General features: G+C 40.7%; 1 protein-coding gene across 2 annotated transcripts in view; it reads right to left on the reverse strand.

The window, feature by feature from the left end:
- The window catches only part of GADL1 (glutamate decarboxylase like 1), a 188,321-nt gene that overhangs the window by 146,838 nt on the left and 18,386 nt on the right, over nt 1-23,097 (reverse strand). For both annotated transcript variants that reach the window (XM_053598935.1, XM_053598934.1), the window contains exon 2: nt 211-383. In XM_053598935.1, the coding sequence (XP_053454910.1) occupies nt 211-383 (173 nt within the window). The remainder of the gene's footprint in view (nt 1-210; nt 384-23,097) is intronic.

Genomic DNA, 23,097 nt, shown 5'->3' on the forward strand with positions numbered 1-23,097 from the left:
AATGCTGGAGGAGTAAGGAGTCAGCCCCATAAGGAAAGCAGACTGGGTGAGGGAAGGCCCAAGTTTGGGTATCTGAACATTCCTCTGGGCAAAGGCAGAGAGGAAATGAAGCTTGTTCTTCCCATCTTTCTGACATCCAAGACACACAGATATGGAGAAAAAAAACTATCTTTCCCATTCTTGGAATTTCCTATAGGTTTTTATCTTTACCTTCTCACTGACATCTGTAGCCTTCAAAACCACCTCTTCCATTATTAGCCGACAGGCCTCTTCAACAAATTTTTCTCCTGCTTTTGCGTCTGTTGTAGGGCCATTCAGTACAATCCCATCCACAAGAACAGCATTCTTCTTATTTGGAACCATGTCTTGTTGATCATTATCTCCTGGAACCACACAAACAAAATGCATTTTTTGAGATAATATATTATATCACACCAAAACACACCGGTGGGGGGAGAGTGGGAAATGGATCACAATCCAAGCTCCCAATGACAAACCTTCTTCTAATATAAAAATGCATCCTTTGGGAGATTGAGCTGACTATTTGAATACTCAATGGCATGGTACAGTTAAGGAAAATTTCAGAAAGCCCACAAATTATAGGTTATGTAAATCAATCTTAATATATATGTTCTTCTGTATTGGGCTGAGTTAGTACATAAAGTGTTAACTATCTATTCAGTATAATTTCAGGTCTAATCAGGAAAGGCACCATTTGCATTTATTAATTCCCATGCTGGATAGTGTTTGAAGTTGAAAAAATAATGCTTTCCACAATCAGAGAGATGACTTACACAGCAACCATCCCAAAGAGGGAGTAAAACAGTCACTGGCACTTCCACACATGTACAAATAATTAAATGATTGCCAACAAATACTTTCCCTAGAGACATCCTCACTCCACCACAGCAGAGTGCAAGGTAGGGTAGTTGAGGGAAATGAGGCATGGGGGGGAAAGAACGGGGGTAAAGCCCTTCAAATTTTACCTGGATTAACATTCCTCTGTGTTGTAAATATCCCCTTAAAACACAAATTATATAATAGTTGTTTTAACTTCAGAATCTGGTTCATTAAGTAGATAAATCATATAACTGATATTTCCCTCCGCAAATCCACTTAGCATTTCTGAGCTCTAGGATGAAGTTCTGTGCAGAGATAAAGAAAGTGGCAGCTGGCCATACACAAATTATTTCCTTCAAGGAACTGATAATACATTTCCACATTAGAATACCAAATAGAATTTCATAAAGATCCATCATATATTTGATGCATCTGAATTATGGAAGGGGCTGTGAAGGATCATCTGGTCACTTTCAACAAACAAAATGTTGGAATCATCAAAGGCAGAGCTGGCTGCTTTCTTCATAAAAGACTGACACATGTGAGCATGTTTCTCTAAATGTACCCACCCTCCTCCTTCAGATGCACGTAGTGTTTGGTCAATTTCTCCATGAACTAGATTACAAAGTCTAAATAGGAAGAAAGTTCTCTTTTCCGTTTCTCCAGCATCTTATCACCATGGAGTGCAAAGAAGCTCAAGAAATGTAAATGCAACCCACATTAGTTGTGGAAATGCCCTTCAAACTGCAAGTTTGAAAAGTTTAAAGGCATTAAAAATGGATTTATGGTACAAAAAGATCTTTGTAAACACAAGCACATGTCTATTTTCTGTACACACGCTCTTGTAATTTTTAGGGATAACCCTATCTTCCCTTTTAATAAACCATTCCTAAGGAAAGGTAAGCAATATAAACATGGCACTAATCTTAATTTTCCATTTTAAGCCTATGTTTAAATGACCCCTCCGTATTACAGACACTGCTTTGTTCCTGAGAGCCCCTCTCTACTGTCTCAGCAATTTCCTTCAGAAAGGATGATAAAAGAAAAGGAGTAACATGATGGTTTGTATAAATCCATTTTTAATGCCTTTAAACTTTTCAAACTTGCAGTTTAAACATGAAGGATGGTTCAGGACATGTTCAGGACTATACAATTGCAGACCAGGGACAAAAGGTTAAAAGTCAACATGGAAATCTATATATGAGAAGAAAGGTTTCTGCCTACCCAAAATAGCCCTCCACAAAAATAATTCTGGCAACTTACTCCAGATATTCGACCAATATCTGCCACTGCAAGTTTTGATTGGATTGCTTTCTCTTTTCCTAACCAGTATCTCTCTCTTTCTTTTAATGTACATGTTCATTTAGTGACAGAAATTTACAGGAACAAGTTTTAAAAGTACTTTTCAGCACTGCTCTTGCAAAGTACCTTTCATTTTAAATCCACCACACAGATGCTGATGGTCTATTAAAAAGCTTTCTAAATACAATAGAACCTCCAACGATGATCACCCTCCCACATTGACCACCTCCTTACGTTGAACTAATTTTCTGGATATGCACAACGCATGTTCAACAGAAATTCCTATGTTGACCACTTCCATATGTTGACTAGTTTTCTGCAGTTCCTTGGGTGGTCAACTCACAGGGGTTCTCCTGTGTGTGCACATGTATTTCAAACATTTCTATTCTTAATGAGGGCTCTAACAGTATCAATATTTATCATAGCAGAGATGTGGTCTTCTCTTCAAAGTTAAATGTTCTGGTAAAACTCTTTGGCTTTATAAACCCTTTTATTCTATTACTGGCAAACACAAATGATATTTATGAAGGTACAAAATAAAAATGTCACAGGAAGTTCCCCAGTTTGGGAAAGCTGGGATCTGCAATGAAAGATCAATCTTTCTCCTCTCACTGAAAGAGAAACCACCCAGAGCTGCAATGATATATTTTAGTTCCATCCTTCATTTTCACTTAAAAGGATGCAATTAACATGGTTTAGGGCCAAATGTTGAGGCACTAGAATTGAGCTTTTAGATGGAAACGTTCTTCACCTGATGGTATTTTTCTTCCTCCCCCAATTTCTAGGTCTTAAAAATTAAGTGTGAAAGAGGGAAATTATTTTAGGAACCCTGGTTATGTCAGTAGGCAATGCTATTATTAAGCACACAGAAAAAGTTAAATTGTTTTAACCTCATTAGCAAGATTTCAGGTTTTTATCGCCCAGGGAATAGCAGCAGCTCTGTTGCAGATCAGAGCTGTTTCTCTTTCTCTCTCTCCTCCTGCCGATTTTCTTTCTCATTCCCTTTCTCTCCTCTCTTCTGCTCTCTCTCTCTCTGTATGTGAGTATGAGAGACACACACACATGCACACGATAACATTAAAAATGTCAAACACCCACTTGCAACCAGAATAGCACTGAAATTTAAATTGTCACTGTCTTCACATAAACTAATTGAAGAAATCCCTATAATTTATACAATTACCTAGAAAAAGTACTATACAAATTATAAAAATTGGGTCTAGATTATGCTTCTTTGCCTGACAGATACATTTTATTTCTATGGCCAGATGTGATAATGTGTCTCTTGCTCCCTTGCATTTACCCAAGTTGAAAGACTCTTTGGAGATTCTATACAAGGTCAATCTGTGTTCTTCTGAGCATGGATATCCAGAATTTTCCTTCTAACTACTGGATTTTGTGGGAGTATTAAAGAAATCTCAATTGGAGGTATCTTCCATGATCCTTTGAAAGGTTAGTCAGATCATACCTGACTCCTCTCCTTCAACCATTCAATGACTTCTCATCTCATCAAACTAAAAGTCAAAGTCCTGATACTGACCTCTAAGGCTAAGCCCCTTGCCCTATTATTGCACAGACCTCAGACCTCTTTTATTACTGTCCTCCAGAGAAGATCCCAGCTGTCATCTCTGGTATCTTCATAAGTCCTTGATTTTTTTTCCTTAAATATTAGTTTCTCCTGGAGGCCTTCCTTGACTACCCTACATGAAGCTGGAACCATCATTCTCCAACACCTTCATTCCATGCTTTGACTCCAGAATAGTGACCACCATGTGACATAGAATACCTGTATAAATTAATATATCCACTTAATTTGCTATCTCTCTAATAGGAGGTGAACTCTATGAAAGCATAAGTTTGAGTCTGCTGGCTTCACTGTTGTTTCTGCAGCACCTAGAAAGGGCCTGGTGGTTTTTAGGTATTTGATAAACTTTTGTTATTAAATGAAAGAATTCTCCCTGGTTCCTTCAAGCATGCAGTGATAATGCCGCCCTCCTCTGAGTCACCATTAAGGTTGCCTGTGTGCCATTCGGACTTGATAGCACAGCAAGGAGCCTAGGCCTGACCAAGCAGGACATGCCTCTGGCTGGGGACAGGGAAGGCACAGAACCCAATCAGTAAAACAGGAGGTGACAGAAGAACCTTAGGCTGAGAGGAGAGCCCCGGGCACAGAGTCAGCTAGGCAAACACGGGTGTGAGGTTTGTGGCTTGTTACTGCCAATCACGGCTGAAAGGCTCTCACTTTCCTCTGCTCTCTATTCTCTTTGCTGCAGTTCCCCTCTTCCTGTCCTGAGTCATTTTTCTTCTGAAAGTACATCCATCATCCAGTCACATCTCCAAACTTGAAATCCAGTCAATCATACACACTCTGACGTATTTTCACCAATCCCTTACCTCTCTACCTCCCCAGACTCTATGGAAGCTCAACTTTTGCCTTGTTCAGACATATGTACAGCTCTCACTTGCTTAATGAACAGTAAATTCAGCTTCAAATGTTGTTTCAGATTTTGAGAAATTGCCTTTTCCTCTGACACAGGATGAAATGAATTAATACAGATAAAGGCTTAAAACAGTGCCTGGTATACTATGGGCATGCAATAAATGCTAGCTAACAGTAATAGGCAACAATAATAATTATTAAATACACAAATGCATAAGAGAAATCTGTATGCGATGTTAAGTTATGTAGAAAGGCAGGTCTTAGAATGTTCGAATGATCAGGATAATAAATCTAGATCAAGTGGCTGGAGAATCATCCCCTCTGGAAGAGGAGAAGGGGAGGGCCACAATGGCAGGGCTCCCACCCTCCCACTTCTCCACGGTGTCCAGGACTCAAGATGGCAGCCAGGTAACTCAGCCCACATGGGATAGGCAGCTGTCCAGACCTCCCACTTTATCATTTTCTACATTGCACTGTGGTTCACTGCGTAGAGGTTTTATTTCTTGTACCAGATTGTAAACATTTACAGAAAGAATAAAAGGAGCCGACACGGGGCCTGTAGCACAGTGGTTATGGTGCCAGCCACATATACCAAGGGTGAAGGGTTTGAACCCAGCCGGGGCCAGTTAAACAACAATGACAACTGCAACAAAAAAATAGCCAGGCATTGTAGCGGGTGCCTATAGTCCCACCTACTTGGGAGGGTGAGGCAAAAGAATTGCTTAAGCCCCAGAGTTTGAGGTTGCTGTGAGCTGTGATACCATCACACTCTACTGAGGGCTACGTAGTCTCAAAAAAAAAAAGAGAGAGATAGAGAAAGGAGCCATTTTGCTGAACACTCTAGAAAACAGAGCTCGACAACTGGCTTTCAACAGCTCTCTGAGGACTGACTGGCTGACTCGATAGTAACCTTGGCAGTTATCTTAGATAGCGTTTTTGTATAATTCAAAATTCCCTCCACAACACAGTGGCCTAGATGCTAGGAGGTCCTGGCTCTAGCCATGCTTAGCCACTCCCAAGCTCTCTGAACCTGGAATCATACAACCTGTGTCCCAGTTTAGTCCTCTATAAAATGAGAGTCCAGCAAGGAAACTGCAAGGCCAGCTACCAGAAAATTCCTGGTAAAATTAAGGAAGACTCAGATTCCTGGATTCCTACACAAAAAGATTCTGCTCTTGGGGAGAACCCAGGAACTGAAATTTTAACAATTCTAATTTACACTAATACAGTAATCTCCCCCATTAGCTGGCACCCACGGAGATTAGACTGCAGATAAAAGTAGTTTCTGATTTCCCAAGAGTTACCATTAAACATAGGCCTGAGTTCCATCATAGCAGGAGCAGAGAGTGAACCTGAGAGAGCCCTGAGCAGCCCCACCACCGACCTATTACCATCACTCCGGGAGAAGCCACAGCTGCCCAAACCAGCCCCGCCCAGTCACCATCACCACGAACTGAGCCCCAGCGGCTGCCAGTCGCCCCTCTGCCACGGCCCCTGACCTCAGCCCTGCGGACGCTCAGCCGGGCACTGCGGGCAGCGGCGCAGGGAGCGGTGGCCCTGGTGGCCTTACATCCGCAGCGCCTCTGGTAGGAACAAGAAGGTCAACACAGGAGGTGAAGGTTTGGGGGACAGTAAAACGGTTCAATGTAAGAAACAGCTATGGTGTCATCCACAGGCGTGGCACCAAGGACTGTGTGTTTATACACCAGGCTGCCGTAAAGAGGAACCCAGGAAGTCCATGGGCAGTAGGACCTGGGGAGACTGGAGTTTGATGCTGTTGAAGGAGAAAAGGGTGCGGAGGCAGCCAATGTTACAGGCCCGGTGCAGTTCCAGTTCAAGGCGGTAAACAGCCGGCAGGCCTCAACCATTACAGGGGCCATCCACGTCGCAGGGGCCTCCACGAAATTACCAGCAGAATATGAGGGCGGAGAAGCAGCAAGATCGGAGAGAGCTCCTGAAGGCCGCCTGGACAACACCCGCCCTGCTGCGGGCGAAGGTTCCCGCCTTACCACACGCGGAGACCTCACGGCGCGGACCACCAGGTTCCAACCCTCCTGCGCAGGGAGAAGGGATGCAGCTGTTGACAAGGTAGGCCAGTAAGAGAATATGGTTCTGCAGGGGCCGTCCTCGCCACAGACAGCCCAGAGAAGACTATGGCAATGAAGAGGATCAAGGAGGCGAGAGACCCAAGGTCAGCATCCGCCTCAACGTCAGAACCGTCGCAACTTCCGTTACCAATGCAGACTCCCAGAAAACCCTAAACCCCAAGATGGCAAAGAGATCAGATGCCAAAGCAGCGGACCCACCAGCCAAGAGTTCCTGGGCTCCCGCGGCTGAGCAGCGTGTGGGTGAGTAAACTCCAGCTCACCACCCCAACATCATCCGGTTTAGTCATCCAACGTGAAGAAATGAGTATGAAATTCCAGCAATAAGAAATGAACAAAAGATTGCAGCTGGAGGCCTCAAGTGCTTGCTTTTTGCCCATTGATCAGATAACTAGAACTATCTGCCTTATCCATGCAGCATGGGGTTTTATTATTTTTACCTAAAGACCTCTTTTTTGGTAATAACAAACGTGTTTCTTTTTAAAAGCCTGCTTTTTCTCGATACGCCTTCAAAGATTTTTAAACTGTTCCATATCTGGTCAAGCTGAGATTTTTAGAACTTCATTTTTAATTTGTAATAGAAGTTTACATCTTGATCTTTTCAAAAAAGTCCACAAACTGCAATCACTTGTTAATAAAGGTCTTAAATAATTAACAAAAAATAGGCCTAATTCTATGCCTCATTACTATAACATACCAGGGCACACCATAAACTCTATACTGACTTGATACTGATATTGAAGCACACTCATTAAAAGCAAATGAAGACAAAGGCAAACTTCACTTACTGTTCCACAGTTTTACTCTATTACAGCAATGTGTACGCAGGGTATGCACCAGTGCGTACACAGAAATAAAGTCTCGAACATTAGGCAATCTCACAGCATTAAGCAGACATAATTCACATAACTGGGTCTAGGACACTACCAAGTTTGTGAGAATACAAGTCCCAGTGAACCCTATCCCAGTACTGTATATGCAGTTCAGTGATACAGTCCTGTAGGAGACTGAGCACCATGCTTATAGGAATGGTCACCGGTTCTTGAGGGAGGGAACGGGACAATCTCCTGGCCGGCATGGAGACAAGCCTCAAGCAACTGAGTGCTCTAACAAGATAAGATTGGTCCTTCCTTAGCAAGCAGGTGTTGGACTTTGAACATTTGTAATGCATCAGGGTGGGAGTCGAGCCTGTGGGGAAAAAGCACGTAGTGATCATTATGCCTGTGGTCCTTGTACGTAGGGCTCAACACACCTGTTGTATAGTGTCTCGTTAAATAGCTACTGCAGAGGTAGCTCCAGGCTCTCCTGCACCTATGGGGAGCCTCATCTCTTGCAACTGTGTGTTCCACCTGAGTACTGGCTGTTGCCTGCGTGCAGTGCCGGCGACCACAGCACCCCGACACACTCCATTATTGAACCCTGTATCATCAGAGGCCCAGTAGCAATAAGGTACAGTATAGGTAGAGTAGGACCAGTTAGAAATCCACATCAGATCAGTATAGCGCTACTGTGTAATTAAAATGTTCCGCAAAAAACACACGACGGTATAAAGGCAGCAGTAGAAAGTCCATACCCCGTTCTGACTAGCCAGGAAGGCAGTAAAGGTCCTAACCATGGAGGTTTGGGAGGATGCTTAGAACCCAAAGTTGCCACGGAAGTAATGCATGCAGCATCATCAGCTGATGGAACAGCACACCAAGTTCAAACTCTGATTTTTGTTTTGTTTTGTTTGGGTCACATACCAGTTGCTTGAGTTCTAGATAGCCGGAATTTGCTGTAGTACTTAAATACTCTAACATGTAGTGGGTTTGGGGATCTCTATTCTGGGTGACTTCTAAAGTCCTTCAAAAACCTTGCATCTCTGGCTGTCTAGTCTGTCTCTCATCCTTTAATAATTATGTATTTCAACAAACATGGATCAGCCACACACCATGTGCCATACATCTTATTAAAGGACAAAAACTTGAATTGGATCTTCCCCAAAGAAACACAGTCTCAAAAAGTTACAACAATACATTATATAGTGCTTACTATGTGCCAGGACCTGCTCTAAAAATTTCACAGATTTAATTAATTTAGTTGTAACATGAACTCCAGTTGGTCAGTTTTACAGATGAGAAAACTGAGGCACAGAGGTTGAATTGGGCTTAATTGACTTGCTCATAGTCTCGGAACTAGGGTATAGTGAAACCAAGGTAGATATTTACGGGACGAATACTAAATACTTACTGAAGTTCTATTAGGAGCAATGAGATTCTGCTTTATGCATGTCTACAGCTTGCAAGGTAATATTAGGGAGTTAAAAACGACAGCCACATAAATTAGACTCAGTTCTGTCCTCAGTAACTGAGAGCCTTGAAGGATATTAAGTAACTGCAATAGAAGACAATAGGTATCAAGGGCCAAGGGAAAGAAACCAATAAAATGTAAACCATTAGGGTTAAGGTTTGGGGTTATGGAAGAAGGCAAGCTAATTAACTGAGGCAGTGGTTCTCAACCTTCCTAATGTTGTGACCCTTTAATACCGTTCCTCATGTTGCAGTGACCACCAACCATAAAATTATTTTCATTGCTTCTTCATAACTATAATTTTGCTACTGTTATGAATTGTAATGGAAATATCTGATGTGCAGGATGTATTTAGGCGACCCCTGTGAAAGGGTCATTTGACCCCCAAAAGGGTCGTGACCCACAGGTTGAGAACCACTGAACGAAGGGAAGACTTATGAATTAGAAGATTTGTCTTCTCTTTGAAAATATGCAGTGATAGGGCGGCGCCTGTGGCTCAGTGAGTAGGGTGCCAGCCCCATATGCCGAGGGTGGCAGGTTCAAACCCAGCCCCTGCCAAACTGCAACAAAAAAATATCCGGGTGTTGTGGCGGGCGCCTGTAGTCCCAGCTACTCGGGAGGCTGAGGCAAGAGAACCACATAAGCCAAGAGCTGGAGGTTGCTGTGAGCTGTGTGACGCCACGGCACTCTACCGAGGGCAGTAAAGTGAGACTCTGTTTCTACAAAAAAAAAAAAAAAAGAAAATATGCAGTGATAATAATAATAACTTTAAAACTTCATAACTTCTTGAAGAGGTGACTCCATTGACAGATATCTGGAATGGGTCACAAAACTTCTGAGAGTGACTCCAAATATGCATTGGTGTCATTTCTAGACTTTTGTAGTAAATGAACAAAGTAAATCTATTTTTTACCATAGTACTGAAGTCTAAATTTATGAAGATTTTTATCAACTCTCACCTTTTATTTTTCCAGTTGAAACTTCTCCAGTTTTTTCAATGGTTTCTAATACCCACAGTCCCTAGTCTGCATCTGTTTACTTTCATCTTATAGAATAAGAAATAGCACAAAACTGCAGGTGTGGTCTCCTGGTGATCTCCTATTTCTCATCTCCTGGTTGCCATGTTTCCATTAATAAAGCTTATATTAACACGCTGGTGGATTCCAAAGCTTGAGTTTTGACACTAGGCAAGTCCTGGCTCAGATTCTAACTCTGCTGATATGACCTTATCCACATCACTTGACTTTTACTTGATCTATTTTCTTATTTGGCAAGTGGGGAAACAGCTGCTCCTACTGCATTGAGTCACTGAGAGGGTTGAAGGTGGTACTGAGCAAAGTGCCAGGGACAGTGTAAAGAACTCAATAAATGGTAACTATTAACGTGGCTGAGTCTATATGAACTCTCTTTTGGCACTCACATTGCTCTGTTGGCTCAGGTAGAAGTTTTAATTAGCAGTCTTAGGCTTTTGTCAGAAAGTCTGCCAGTAAGAGCCAAGTTCCCATCCACAGCTCTTTCATTGTTGAGAGAATTAGCTGTAGGAAAACAATATTTGCTTTCAAAGGACAGAAATGAAAAACAATGGATAGAAACCGAATCCAGCCATTTGGTTAAGGGGCCAAGGAACTCTTCATGAAACCAGTGCGATGACATTGGGGGCCAAGGGAAGCCAGAAGGTCAGGACCTATACAGCACAGTAAGCCAGTCCAAGAAAGGGTGAGAAGCAAAGTCTGGGGAAAGAGATAGGATCGTATTAGTTAGTAAATTAATAAAAAGCCTACTACCCACCCTTATGCTAGGGGTATAGAAGTAAACAACACAGACTCTCTGTTCTCAAGTTGTTAAAAGTCTAGAAAGAGGATTACTGGGAGCCAGGGCAAAGGAAAATTGAGATTAATAAATAAAAGACACATTGGGGAGAAGAGACTCTTCTGCTCTGGATTTTCTGAGCTCAAAAGAGTGGATGCCCAATTTAGTTGATACACCTGGTACTGCCAGCTTCATAGATTGTGTGCACCCTTTTTGAATTTCACAACTGTTTTTAAGCCATTTCAGCTTTTTATAAAACAACATGCCGATAAGAGGGTAACTATGAACAACTTACAAGGAAGAATGGTTTTATTTTCCTACAGGGAATAAATATTAAGACATAACAGTAAGCCAGGCAGTGGGCACAGAAGCTCTGAAGATTTGAATAATGGCAACAAATGCAACAACTTAACATCTGGATCTAGCATTGTGATTTGGTAGAATCACAGCACCTGCCTAGGGATTGAACAATTTCCAGAGTACAACCTGCAAATATCAAGTCGAAGGAATAAAGCACAAAACTATGCTTACAACTTTAGGCAGCTGACAATGAGGACCCAAATGCAGATAAATAAACAAGAGAGGGAGAAAGAGAGAAGAAAAGGAAATTTTAATCATTTCTCTAGTTGTGGCTTTGCAGCTGAAATCCACAATGAGTAAATACTTCCTTTATTTATACTTTCATAAAATATTTTACCGAATTCCTACTACTTGCAAGACATTGGAATACTGGAGGGGTGGGGTGATCTGAGGCTTCAAGGCTACATGTGGCCCTCCAACTCCCAAATGCAGCCCCTCCACCAAATTCAAACTTCACAGAACAAATGCCTGTATTAAAAAGACTTAATTTCAGTACTTTTGGATGATGGCCTTTGAAATGAACCTTCATTCAGCCACTCAGCAATGACTTGTTTAGTGCCCCTTGTGCACAACAAAAACACTGTGTCAGACATTTGAATTTGAGTAATGAACAAGCAGACAGGTAATTTTCATTTGGGGTAGATACAAGAGACAAACAGTTAAATAATTAAGATAATTGCAAACTCTGATAAACTCTATAAAGGAAATTACCTGAATGACTTGATAGAATAATGACTATGAGCTCTTTTAGATTAAGTAAGAAGGAAGCATTTCTGGAGGGGAGATATTTGAATTGAGATGTAAAGGAGAAGGACCCAGACAGGAAAAGAAGTAGAAAGAAGAAGTACAGAATATGCAAATCATCAATAAATCATCAATAAATTTGTCTCATTAAGAAACAGAATGAGATCAGCTTGGCCTAAGCATGAGGGCAAGGGCAAGAAAGGAACAAAATGAGGTTTAGAAACATAGGTTGGGAGCAGATCAAGTGAGGTTGTGTTTTACTCTAAAGGCAATAGGAAGCCACTTAAGGTGTTTAAACAGAGAAGTGACTCGATCTGGTTCACATTATAAATGATTGTTCTAAATATGTAGAGAAAGGACTGCAAAAGGACAGGGGTACAGATAGAGGATTGCCTCTGCTACCAATACAGAAGTCCAGGCAACAGGCAATGGGAAATTTGGTCTGAAAGGTGACAGTGGTGATGAAGTGAGCAGTGCAACATGAGGGATATTTTGATGGTAAAGCTGAAAGAACTTGCTGATAAATTAGATATAGGGTTCAAGACAGCAAAAGGATCTAAGCCAGGGTGTCCAACCTATAACCTGAGGGCCTCATGCAGCCCAGGAAAGCTATGAATGTGGCTCAACGCGAAACTGTAAACTTGTTTAAAATATTCCCATGCAGTTTTGCTTTTATTTTGGTGGAATTCAATTGGACAGTTCTCAAGTGTGACCTTTATAGACAACAATATTGTGTCACAGCATCACATAAAATGAATATCGGTATGCTCTCGCTATTTGTATCCATGCATGGCTTCAGTTTTACACTGGTGCACAGCTTCTAGTGTGCAATCTTCCAAGCGCAGGCATTTGAATTGATACCATCAGACATTATGTGCTTGTGGTGACTTAGCAAGGCAGCGATTATCAATAATATTTCAATCTACCATTGCAACATTATGCATTAAATGTTATTTAAAATCAGTGAGCATTTGATATTAAGTTTTCTTAACACACCTTGGTAGCACCCTGCACCTCGTCTGCTATGCTTTTCATCAGCTGTCCATCTCTCTCTGCACCATAAGCTGGAAGGGCTCAAACCTTGCTTTCTATTTTCCTGTCAGCTAATTTTCATCATAAAAGTAAATATATAGTCCCTTATCTATTATTTATTTATTTATTTTTTGTAGAGACAGAGTCTCACTTTATGGCCTTCGGTAGAGTGCCGTGGCCTTACACAGCTCACAGCAACCTCCAACTCCTGGGCTTAAGCGATTCTCTTGCCTCAGCCTCCCGAGTAGCTGGGACTACAGGCGCCCGCCACAATGCCTGGCTATTTTTTGGTTGCAGTTTGGCCGGGGTCGGGTTTGAACCCGCCACCCTTGGTATATGGGGCCAGCGCCTTACCGACTGAGCCACAGGCGCCGCCCCCTTATCTATTATTTTTAATCCCAGAAAAAAAAAACAGAGTCCCCAAGAAGAAAAATTACAGGAAAAGGAAGATTATTCAATGACAAGTAGAGAGATGACTACATTTTTGTTGAGGCAAATAGTAAGGCACTCTGCTTCATTACTAAGGAATTTGTGGAAGTTTTCAAAGGCTAAAATTTGAGAAGGCATTATATGCAAAAACATGCTGCCAAATTCAATGCATGTATGAAGGATCGTGCCCTCAGGACAAAATAGCAGAACTGAAAAAAAATCTGTCTTCTCAACAAAAATTTTTTTCATGTGTTTCTTGACCATTCCTCTGTCATCTTCAGAGACGTTTCTGATCAAGTCTCTTGTCCTGGGTGAAAGGCTCTTCTACAACTTGAATTTTACCTTGGAAGTGAGAACAATGTAACCTAAAAATTTGTACCCTCATATTAATTTGAAATAAAAAATTTTAAGTTACAACTCATACAGATTCCATTGTAAAAGCTAGTTATATGGTAGCCTATTTAACAGCAAAAAAATAATAATAATAATAAAACAGGTGAGTTTATTAAGCAATATGTGGAAAGCATAGCAGAGATAATTTGCCCTAAGAAAGGGAAATGTTTCTAAAATCAGGTTGTCTCACCACACTATAGCCAGGCAAATTGAAAAAAATTGGAAAATCTATCAAAAGAAGCTAGGTGAATAAAGCTGATAATTTTAAATTTGATGCTTTGGCGATGGATGACAGTAATGATACTACAAATGCGGATAATTTGCTGTTTTTATTAGAGGTATTGATGACAAATATAATGTCACTGAAAAAGTGGCTTCGTAGTGCCATTAAAAGACACAACAAAATCAAAAAATTTATACAAAGCAATAAACAATGTGCTAAAATGACTTTGTCTGTTATCAACATATTTAGTATCATTATTGATGGGCCCCCAGTGATGGTAGGTAAAAGAGAGGGACTTGAAAAACTTATAAAAGACAATGCATTGCCACATCAAACTCCCATTTGATGAAGTATATTGCATAGTACATGAAGAAAATTTATGTACAAAAACTTTAAAAATGGATAAGGTCATGCAAATTATCAAGACTATGATTTTCATACGGGCCAAGGAATTCCAGGAATTCCTTAAAAGCACTAGTAATGGTGACTATGGTGACATTATTTACTTTTCAGAAATAATATGGCTAAATCAAAGCCAAATGTTGAAAAGGTTTTATGATTTGCAACATATTATCAAGTTGTTCACAGTATCCAAAACCAAATTTGTGCCATAACTTGATGATGAAAACAGCCTTACATATTAAGCATTTTGGGTAGATTTAACTATTGCTCATTAAATGAGTTAAACATGTGTCTTCAAGGTGAAAAACAACTTATCAATGCAATGTTTCAAACCAAAACATTCCGAATGAAACTGAAATAGTGACCAGCTCAAATTAAGGCAAACAATTAACAGTCCTGTGAACAGCAAAAAATTCGCAGCCTTGATTTTTGATTTGATACAAGAATTTGAAAACTTATTTCAAGATTTCTAGGAAATAATCAATTATTTTTGTGTATTTGTAACTCTATTTTCAGTCAACATAAATATGTTACCTGCCAGTTTTCAAATGGAATGAATAGAGCTGTAACCTGGCATTCAACTTAACATTTGATCATGTCTCTTTACTGGACTTTCATAAGTCATGTCTTCCCACAGACAAATATCCCTCGCTTCACAATCATGCCTTATTCGTGTTATCACTTTTTGGCTGCATGCACATTTGTAAGCAAATATTTTCAAAAATGAAGCACATTAAGAGTAAAATTAGAACCAAAATACCTACCAAGCACCTCAAGAACTCACTGAGAATGGCAACTATTTTCATGGACCCTGATACTGATGCATCGGTTTCTCAAATAAAATGTTAAATATCTAGCTTGTATTATTGTGCCTACTTTTACTTTCATAATAAAAAATATCAAAAAAAGCCCAAAGATGTTTTATTACTTAGATGTCTACATTTTTTATTTTTTATATTAGTGATCACAAACTTGGGTCCTACCTGACGATTTAAAAAGATTGTCTGTACAGGCCCCTGCAAAATTATTTTATGAAGCCTTTTTTGCTTATCTGTGGTGGCAATAATGTATATCATGAAAATTATGCACAGCCTTTCTTTTTTCTTTTTTCTTTTTGCTCAATCAGCTTTTGTAGGTGTTTGTGTATTTAACCTGTGGCCCAAGATAACTCTTTATCTTCCGATGTGGCCCAGAGAATCCAAAAGTTTGGACACCTCTGAAAAGTAAGTCTTAGGTTTGGGGTCTACGTCAGGAGGTCTGGGGAATGGTGATAGATAAATGATAGAAGAATGCTGGGAAAAGGCAAGGCAGAAAGTGTGTGTTCGTGGCATGGGAAAATTACGATTCTTTGCCGATTCATAGGAATTCCTCATAACAGGGTAGAAACAAAAGTCATGTCAATGATGTTCATGACGGAAAGCGCAATATGAACTAAGGCAGGAAAACCTGTGTGTGTTTCCAGAAAACTCAAGAACTTCTATTTTTCCAAAGGGCAGGGTCTGTAAATGGGGGAAGATGCTATTGAGACGGAGGCAAGAACATTGATCTTGCAGAGACTTAAATAGGAACTGAGAGGTTTAGACGTTATTGAGTAGGCCACATGAAGCCACTGGGAATTTCTCTGGGTAAGAAGAGTCTTTAGAAAGATGAAGTCGGTACTGGTGGAGACCTCAGATGGGAAATCAAGAATTAATGGTAGGAGATAGGATGGCAATCATCTCAGGCAGGGAGAGGGTGGATGTGGAACTAAATAGTAGACAGGATGGTAAGTTTGCATTTATTTTACTGTCCCCTACAAATGGGCATTGTGGGCAACCTGGACTTGGCATTCCCATTCAGTACATCCTAGCCCTGTCCTTCAGCCTCAGGCTGGAGAACATTGCTGATCATCCAGACGCTACTACTGGCGCCTACAGTGATGCAGCAGGATCCCCAGGGATCCTGCTGTTCTCCCTGCATCTTCCCTCTCCACTTCATCAGTCACTGCCACCCTGGCAGTCACAGTGCCTGTGGGCCCTTTCTGCCTCTGACCTCTTGGCTGTTTGTCCTTTCTTCTTCTTCATCTTACTTCTTGTCTATGATCATCTAATTTGTGAAACACCAGGTTTGACTCATTGCTTTATCAGTAACTCCTGTGTTTTCTGGGATTTAAGGCTGAATAGAGACAAAGAATGCTCTTTTTAATTTGCTTGTTTAGTCAGAGGCATTTTCGGCCTAACCCACTTCCCCTAGAACACAGTCTTCATACGACTCTAAGTTAAGACCCCTTCTGTGAGTACCTTCAAGTCCTAAGTATTTCAGATCTCCAGAGTGGCTTTTCTTCCTGTATTGTCAAGACCTAATTATTTACATTTCTCTCCAACTCTGTGAACTTCCTAAGATGTTCCCAATAAACTACTCCTTTTAATGAACAAGAGTCATTTTATGTTCTGTCAAACTACAGAACCAGCATGAATTCTGAGTAACTTGTGTTCTGTAATCATTAAGGAAAGTTAAAACCAAAGAGGCATGCCTTGGTGTTTTTTTGGGGTTTTTTTGTTTGTTTGTTTGTTTTGTTTAGAGAGAGTCTGGCACTGTGTTGCCCAGGCCAACTCACAGCAACCTCAAACTCCTGGGTTCAGGTGATCCTCCTGCCTCAGTCTCCTAAGTAGCTGAGACTACAAGTGCCTGCTATAATGTCCAGCTAACATTTTGTAATTTTAGTAGAGATGGGATCTCACTCTTGCTCAGGTTGGTCTCAAATTCCTGACCTCAAGTGATCCTCCTGCCTCAGCCTCCCAGAATGCTAGGATTACAGGTATGAAACACCACACCTAGCCAATATACCTTATTAAATTATCAGAGTCTATATTGTTCTCCAAAACTTGGAGGTTACTCAGTTACCATTAGAAAATAAATATAGTGTTTTATTCTCTTAACATTTTGCCTATGTACAATTTTGGATGCTTGAGGTCAATGGGTATTAGCAAAAGGAATCCAGGACACTATTGCTGAAAGGAAATATAACACAATCCACAGACTGCAAGCCAGCTGCATAACCTTATCTTTTCTAGTAGCTTTTCTAATTGTAATGTGACATAAAAGAAGCCAAAATGTAACTGCACTTAAGGTGTAATGATAATAATAATAATAATAATTGACATTTAATGGATACGTACAATGGACCATGTACTGAGCATACTTCATACATACTTTATATGGGTTATTTCATTTAATCTTCACAACAAAGGTTAACAAGTTTATGATGAAGGTATCTTCATGCACTCCATTTTACAGATAGAGAAACTGAAACCAGAGTAATGGAGAGAATTGCCCAAGTCATACAGCTAGTAAGTGTTAGAGCCAGCTATCAAAGCCAGGCAGCCTGAGTTCAGACACCAGGTTAACAATTACCATGTTCTCAGCCAGGTGCAGTGGCTCACACCTGTAATCCCAGCACTCTGGGAGGCCAATGCAGGTAGATTGTCTGAGCTCACAAGTTCAAGACCAGCATAAGCCAGAGCAAGACCCCATTCAAAAAATAGCCAGGCATTGTGACAGGCACCTGTAGTCCCAGCTGCTTGGGAGGCTGAGGCAAGAGAATCGCTTAAGTCCAAGAGTCTGAGGTTGCTGTGAGCGGTGACACCTCGGCACTCTACCGAGGGCAACAAAATGAAACTCCACATCAAAAAAAAAAAGAAAGAAAAAGAAAACAATTACCACATTCTCCTCCACCCACAAAAAAAAGTGCAAGCAAGGAAATACTGCTTTCTGTGTCTCATCAACCACACTAAACTATTTGGACATGTATTTTGTACTCCTAAAGCAATAAGCAATTATCTTGGAATACATATTAACTTGCAATGTGCTGCAATTTAATATATAGTTTAAAACCAATTTGCTCAAGTGTTGACTTTAGGATTTTGAATGTATTCCATTTAACCAGCAATTTAAATGAAAATTTAAATAAATGCTATAAATGGGTGCCTCATTTGCATGATCTGTTGATTAACTTTGATATGGGGCTTATCTGTATCCAGGGTTCTGCTTCCTGACTAAGGCTTTGACAAATTATCTTCTAGGTGAGTAGAGAGCAATTATTCTCTGCTTTCTCGTACCTCAATACACATGTTGTGACATTCACATGTGTCCACCCTCAGATGCAGAAAGTTGTACTTACCAAAATTCCTTTATGGAGTTACTAAATGTGACTGGAAAAAAATATACTGAGAATCTGCTTGGTATGGCAATAAGATCTGGCCAGGGTCCATACTGAAACAAAAACCAATGGCCTAAACTGCCTTCTAAGGAGGGCTTCGTTAACCTGCATAGAAAATGCATGGCTGAGTAGGGTATGCAAATTTGGGTGCAGAGCTGAATGGTTTACTGAAATAGAGAAGGGAGTGAGGCTGCCACCAGCATCTTCCTTCTCATCCTTTATACTATCCAGAATCAACTTCTCGTCTGTATACTACTGGAGCAAATATTCTAAAACTTTTAATCTTCCTGGGAGTCACAATAGTCACATAAATTACATATAGATGGTACCCCTGAACTGTCATATGCAGGAGCCCTGGGGGATGCCCACACATCTCAGTGCTAGCCTCACAGGGGTTTTGTTTGTTTTGTTGTTTTGTTTTGAGACAAAGTCTCAATATGTCACCTTGAGGAGAGTGCCCTGGTGACATAACTCACAGCAACCTCAAACCCTTGGGCTGAAAGATATCCTGTTGTCTCAGCCTCCGAAGTAGCTGAGACTACAGGTACCCACCACAACGCCTGGCTGGTTTTTCTATTTTTACTAGAGACGTGAGTCTCGCTCTTGCTCAGGCTGTTCTTCAACTCCTGGGCTTAGGTGATTCACCTGCCCAGGCACCCCAGCATTCTGGGATTCCAGCTGTGAGCCACTGCACCAAGTTTACTCTCACGATGAGAAATGAAATACTCACAGAACACTGCATACCAGATCATAAAAACCCTGGGATGGAGATATGGGTTTAGAATCATCTAGATTATATGCCAAAGATGTTTGGGGCCAATTATGTATAAGATTATGGTATATTAGAGATTTATAAGCACTTATAGATCATTTAGCAAATGTCCTCATTTTGAATTTGAGATAAATGAGGCTTAATGTTATACAAATGTTTGGTGAATACTTGTGTAAGCCTTTCTATGGGCTTGTCAGATCTGCTAAGGGTTGTGCACAGTCCACCTCCATGAGCACCTAGAATCTATGTCATATAATCATAACTAGCATTTATTTATCACTTGCTATATGCCAGATATTTGGAAAGTTCTTCGTAAGCAGTACCACATTTGTGCAACGCAACAACCCTCTGAAGATATAAACAATTAAATTCACCCTAGTTAAGTTAAGCAGAAAAGGCTGGGCATATGGCTCACACCTATAATCTCAGCACTCTAGGAGGCTGAGGAGGGTGGATTGCTTGAATTCAGGAGTTCAAGATCAGCCTGAGCAAGAGTGAGACCTGTCTCTACTAAAAACAGATGTTCTGGTGGGCACCTGTAGTCTCAGCTACTAGAGAGACTAAGAAAAGAGGATCACTTAAACCCAGGAGTTTGAGGTTGCTATGAGCTATGATGCCACAGCATTTTACCCAGGGTGACAGAGTGGGACTCTGTCTCAATATATATATATATATATGTTAAGCAGAAAAATAATTTACTGGGAGGGTATATCAGTTATCCATAGTTGTAAAAAAAAAATAAGCCAAAATTTAGGAACTAAAAAGAACAATGATTCTTTGTCATAATTGCTTGGCTTGGATGGATAATTCTGCTGTTCTTGCCTGGGCTCACTCACACAATTGCATCCAACTTGTTCATTGTCTGAGAGCTAAACTTAGCTGGGAAGACTGAGGTAGCTGGATCTCTCTCTATATGGGCTTTCATTACCAAAGAGATTAGACTGATCTTCCTCACAAAGTTATGGCAGGTTTGAAGACAGCAAAGGCAAAAGGTATAGAGACTCTTGAAGTCTCAGATTAGATGTCACATACCATCACATCTATTGGTCAAAGCAAGTCACAAGGACAGTCAGATTCAAGCATATAGAAAAGAAATCTCACCTCTTGATGACAGCAACAGCGTCCTAACATTGCAAAGTGTTGTGCACACCAGGAAGGAAGGAATTGGAAACCATTTTACAACTTATCATAGTCCAACTTCCGACCATAAATTATTCATATTCTCTCCATCCACAAAATATGCTCATTCTCATCCCAGGACCTCCTAAAATCTTATACCATTATAGACTTAGGCTTGAAGTCCAGGATCTCATGATTGGTATTAGATCTACAGACATAAACAGCTGCTTTTGGTCCAGAGACCCATCAACTAAAAACACAAGTTATCAAGTGCCACCTGCAGCATCCTGTCCTGATACAGGGTAGGATAACTTCCACAGACACTCCCAGGAGGCACAGGGCAATCAGTGGTTCAGAAGTTCAGAAATCCAGCAGGACACACCTATTGCTTAAATTGAACAAGCTCTAAGTCCGCCCTCTGGAGTGGCTTCACAGTTCTCTGTTCTCTGTGGTTCTCCATTCTGGCAGAAGTGAGGCCAGGCCCAGCCACTCTGTGAGGGCAAATGACATGATGAGTAGCTGTCCTCACTCTCTTTTCCTCTCGTCTAGAAGCTTGATTATTGATCCCAGAGATGTCAGCTACACAGAGGAAACAGGATCTTTCTCCAGCCTTTTCCAGTCATATTTTGACAACTAGACATGCCAAGATCCCCGGATTTTCCTATGAGCTCCAAGTTGATCATTCTTGTCATCTTAGAATGGCTGGTTAGTGACTTTTCTCTGATTTCCAATTCTCTCTTATGGATTTTTCTTCCGCAGTTTTTCCAACAATCATGTAAGATCTAATTTCTAGGATAAATGTCTTACTCCATAATGCCCTTCACATACGATATGTGACTGTATCGAATTTTCATGACAGCTGTACTAGTTGCATACTAACATCTCCATTTTACAGATGAGGGCACTCAAACTCAAACTCAGAGATGTCAGGTAACTTGCCCCATGCTACACAGCGAATAGGTTTCAGAGTTCAAATTTAAACTTAGGTCTGATACTCCAGCCTATCTTGTAACTTCCATTTTCCATTTATGGAAAGAAACAGGATACTATGATATACTGATAAACTGATTTCTTTTTTTTTTTTTTTTTGCAGTTTTTGGCCAGGGCTGGGTTTGAACCCACCACCTCCGGCATATGGGACCAGCACCCTACTCCGTTGAGCCACAGGCACCACCCCTGATTTCTTTTTTTTTATTTTAGAGACAGAGTCTCACTTTGTCGCCCTTGGTAGAGTGTTGTGGCATCACAGCTCACAGCAACCTCCAGCTCTTGGGCTTAGGCGATTCTCTTGCCTCGGCCTCCCAAGTACTTGGGACCACAGGTGCCCACCACAACGCCCAGCTATTTTTTGTTGCAATTTGTCCCAGGCGCCATCCAATAAACTGATTTCTAAAGAAGAAAGACTCTGATAGCATTTGCCTGTTTCTGTGGTCTAAAGACACTCATCTTGGCTAATTTCATCGTACCAACAATTTTAAAACTGGTTTACGATATTTCTAAATATTTAATATTCTCACAAACCAATACATGAGGGTGGTTTCAACACATCTCTGCGTGAGAAGCTAAGAAAACAAAAGCTCACCAATAAGAAAATATACAAATAGTTAACAAAAATGGGTAGTGTGTTTCTTCAGGTGTCTCATCCATGTGTCAGCTGTCTACCAAATTTCCATGTGTTAACATCTCCATATCTTTGCCTGCAGCCTTTCTATTTTGGTCAGAACCTGCTCTGCCCACTGACACGGCAAGTATAAATCTAGAAAAACAAATACCTATAGCTCCGCATTCCTCAACTTATAAATGATAAGAAAGTAATGTATAAATACTACCCAGCTTTCATATTCTTCATATGGGGCAACACTGAGGTTGTCCTCAGCATCACCCAGAGGGCTTTAGTTACCCACAGTAACAACGTACTTTAAAATGCATATTCTATTAGCTGTCTCCCCAAGATCACCTTACAAGCTAACTCCTTGCAATCTAATCCTTGATTCAGAGTCTCTTTCTGGAAAACCTACCAAGCAGCTACCACTATGTATGCCAGTGGACCAGACAGACCCTGTACTAGGCACTTAGGTTCCATGTTTTGGCACCAATCTTGATAACACCCTATGAGGCAAGGTGCACCCTGTGCACCCAATTCTGCAATATGGAAATGAGGATCAGAGAAGTTAATAAACTCTACAGAGGTCACTTAGCTGGAATGATCAATAACAGGTAATCTTCAAACTGCAATCGATTGCAACGTCTCTTCTCTTTTCACTGAACTATGCAGCAGCTCTCACCAGGGAGATTGGACTTACACACATGAAACAATAAAAGAACAATTAAGTGCTAAGATGACGTATTGTAATGAACACTTCTGGGCAAAACTGTCATCATACTTATGTTCCACAATTGCTTTCTAAAATTCTCTTTTGTTGTGCCATCAACTTGAAAAATAAGCCCACTGACTAATATTAGGAAATTCAATTTTTCATAGGTTTTCTTTCTACTCTATTATGGTTTCATATGAATTAGGTGCTGAAATAAAATTGAGTGGATGTCATGACAGAATATACCAGAATACTTATGAAGAAAATACACTACTTGCGTATATTTTTTAGCCCACATAGCATCTCCAAAAAACAGATATGGTAT

Source organism: Nycticebus coucang, chromosome 8 (assembly GCF_027406575.1).
Source record: "Nycticebus coucang isolate mNycCou1 chromosome 8, mNycCou1.pri, whole genome shotgun sequence".
Classification (NCBI taxonomy): Eukaryota; Metazoa; Chordata; class Mammalia; order Primates; family Lorisidae; genus Nycticebus; species Nycticebus coucang.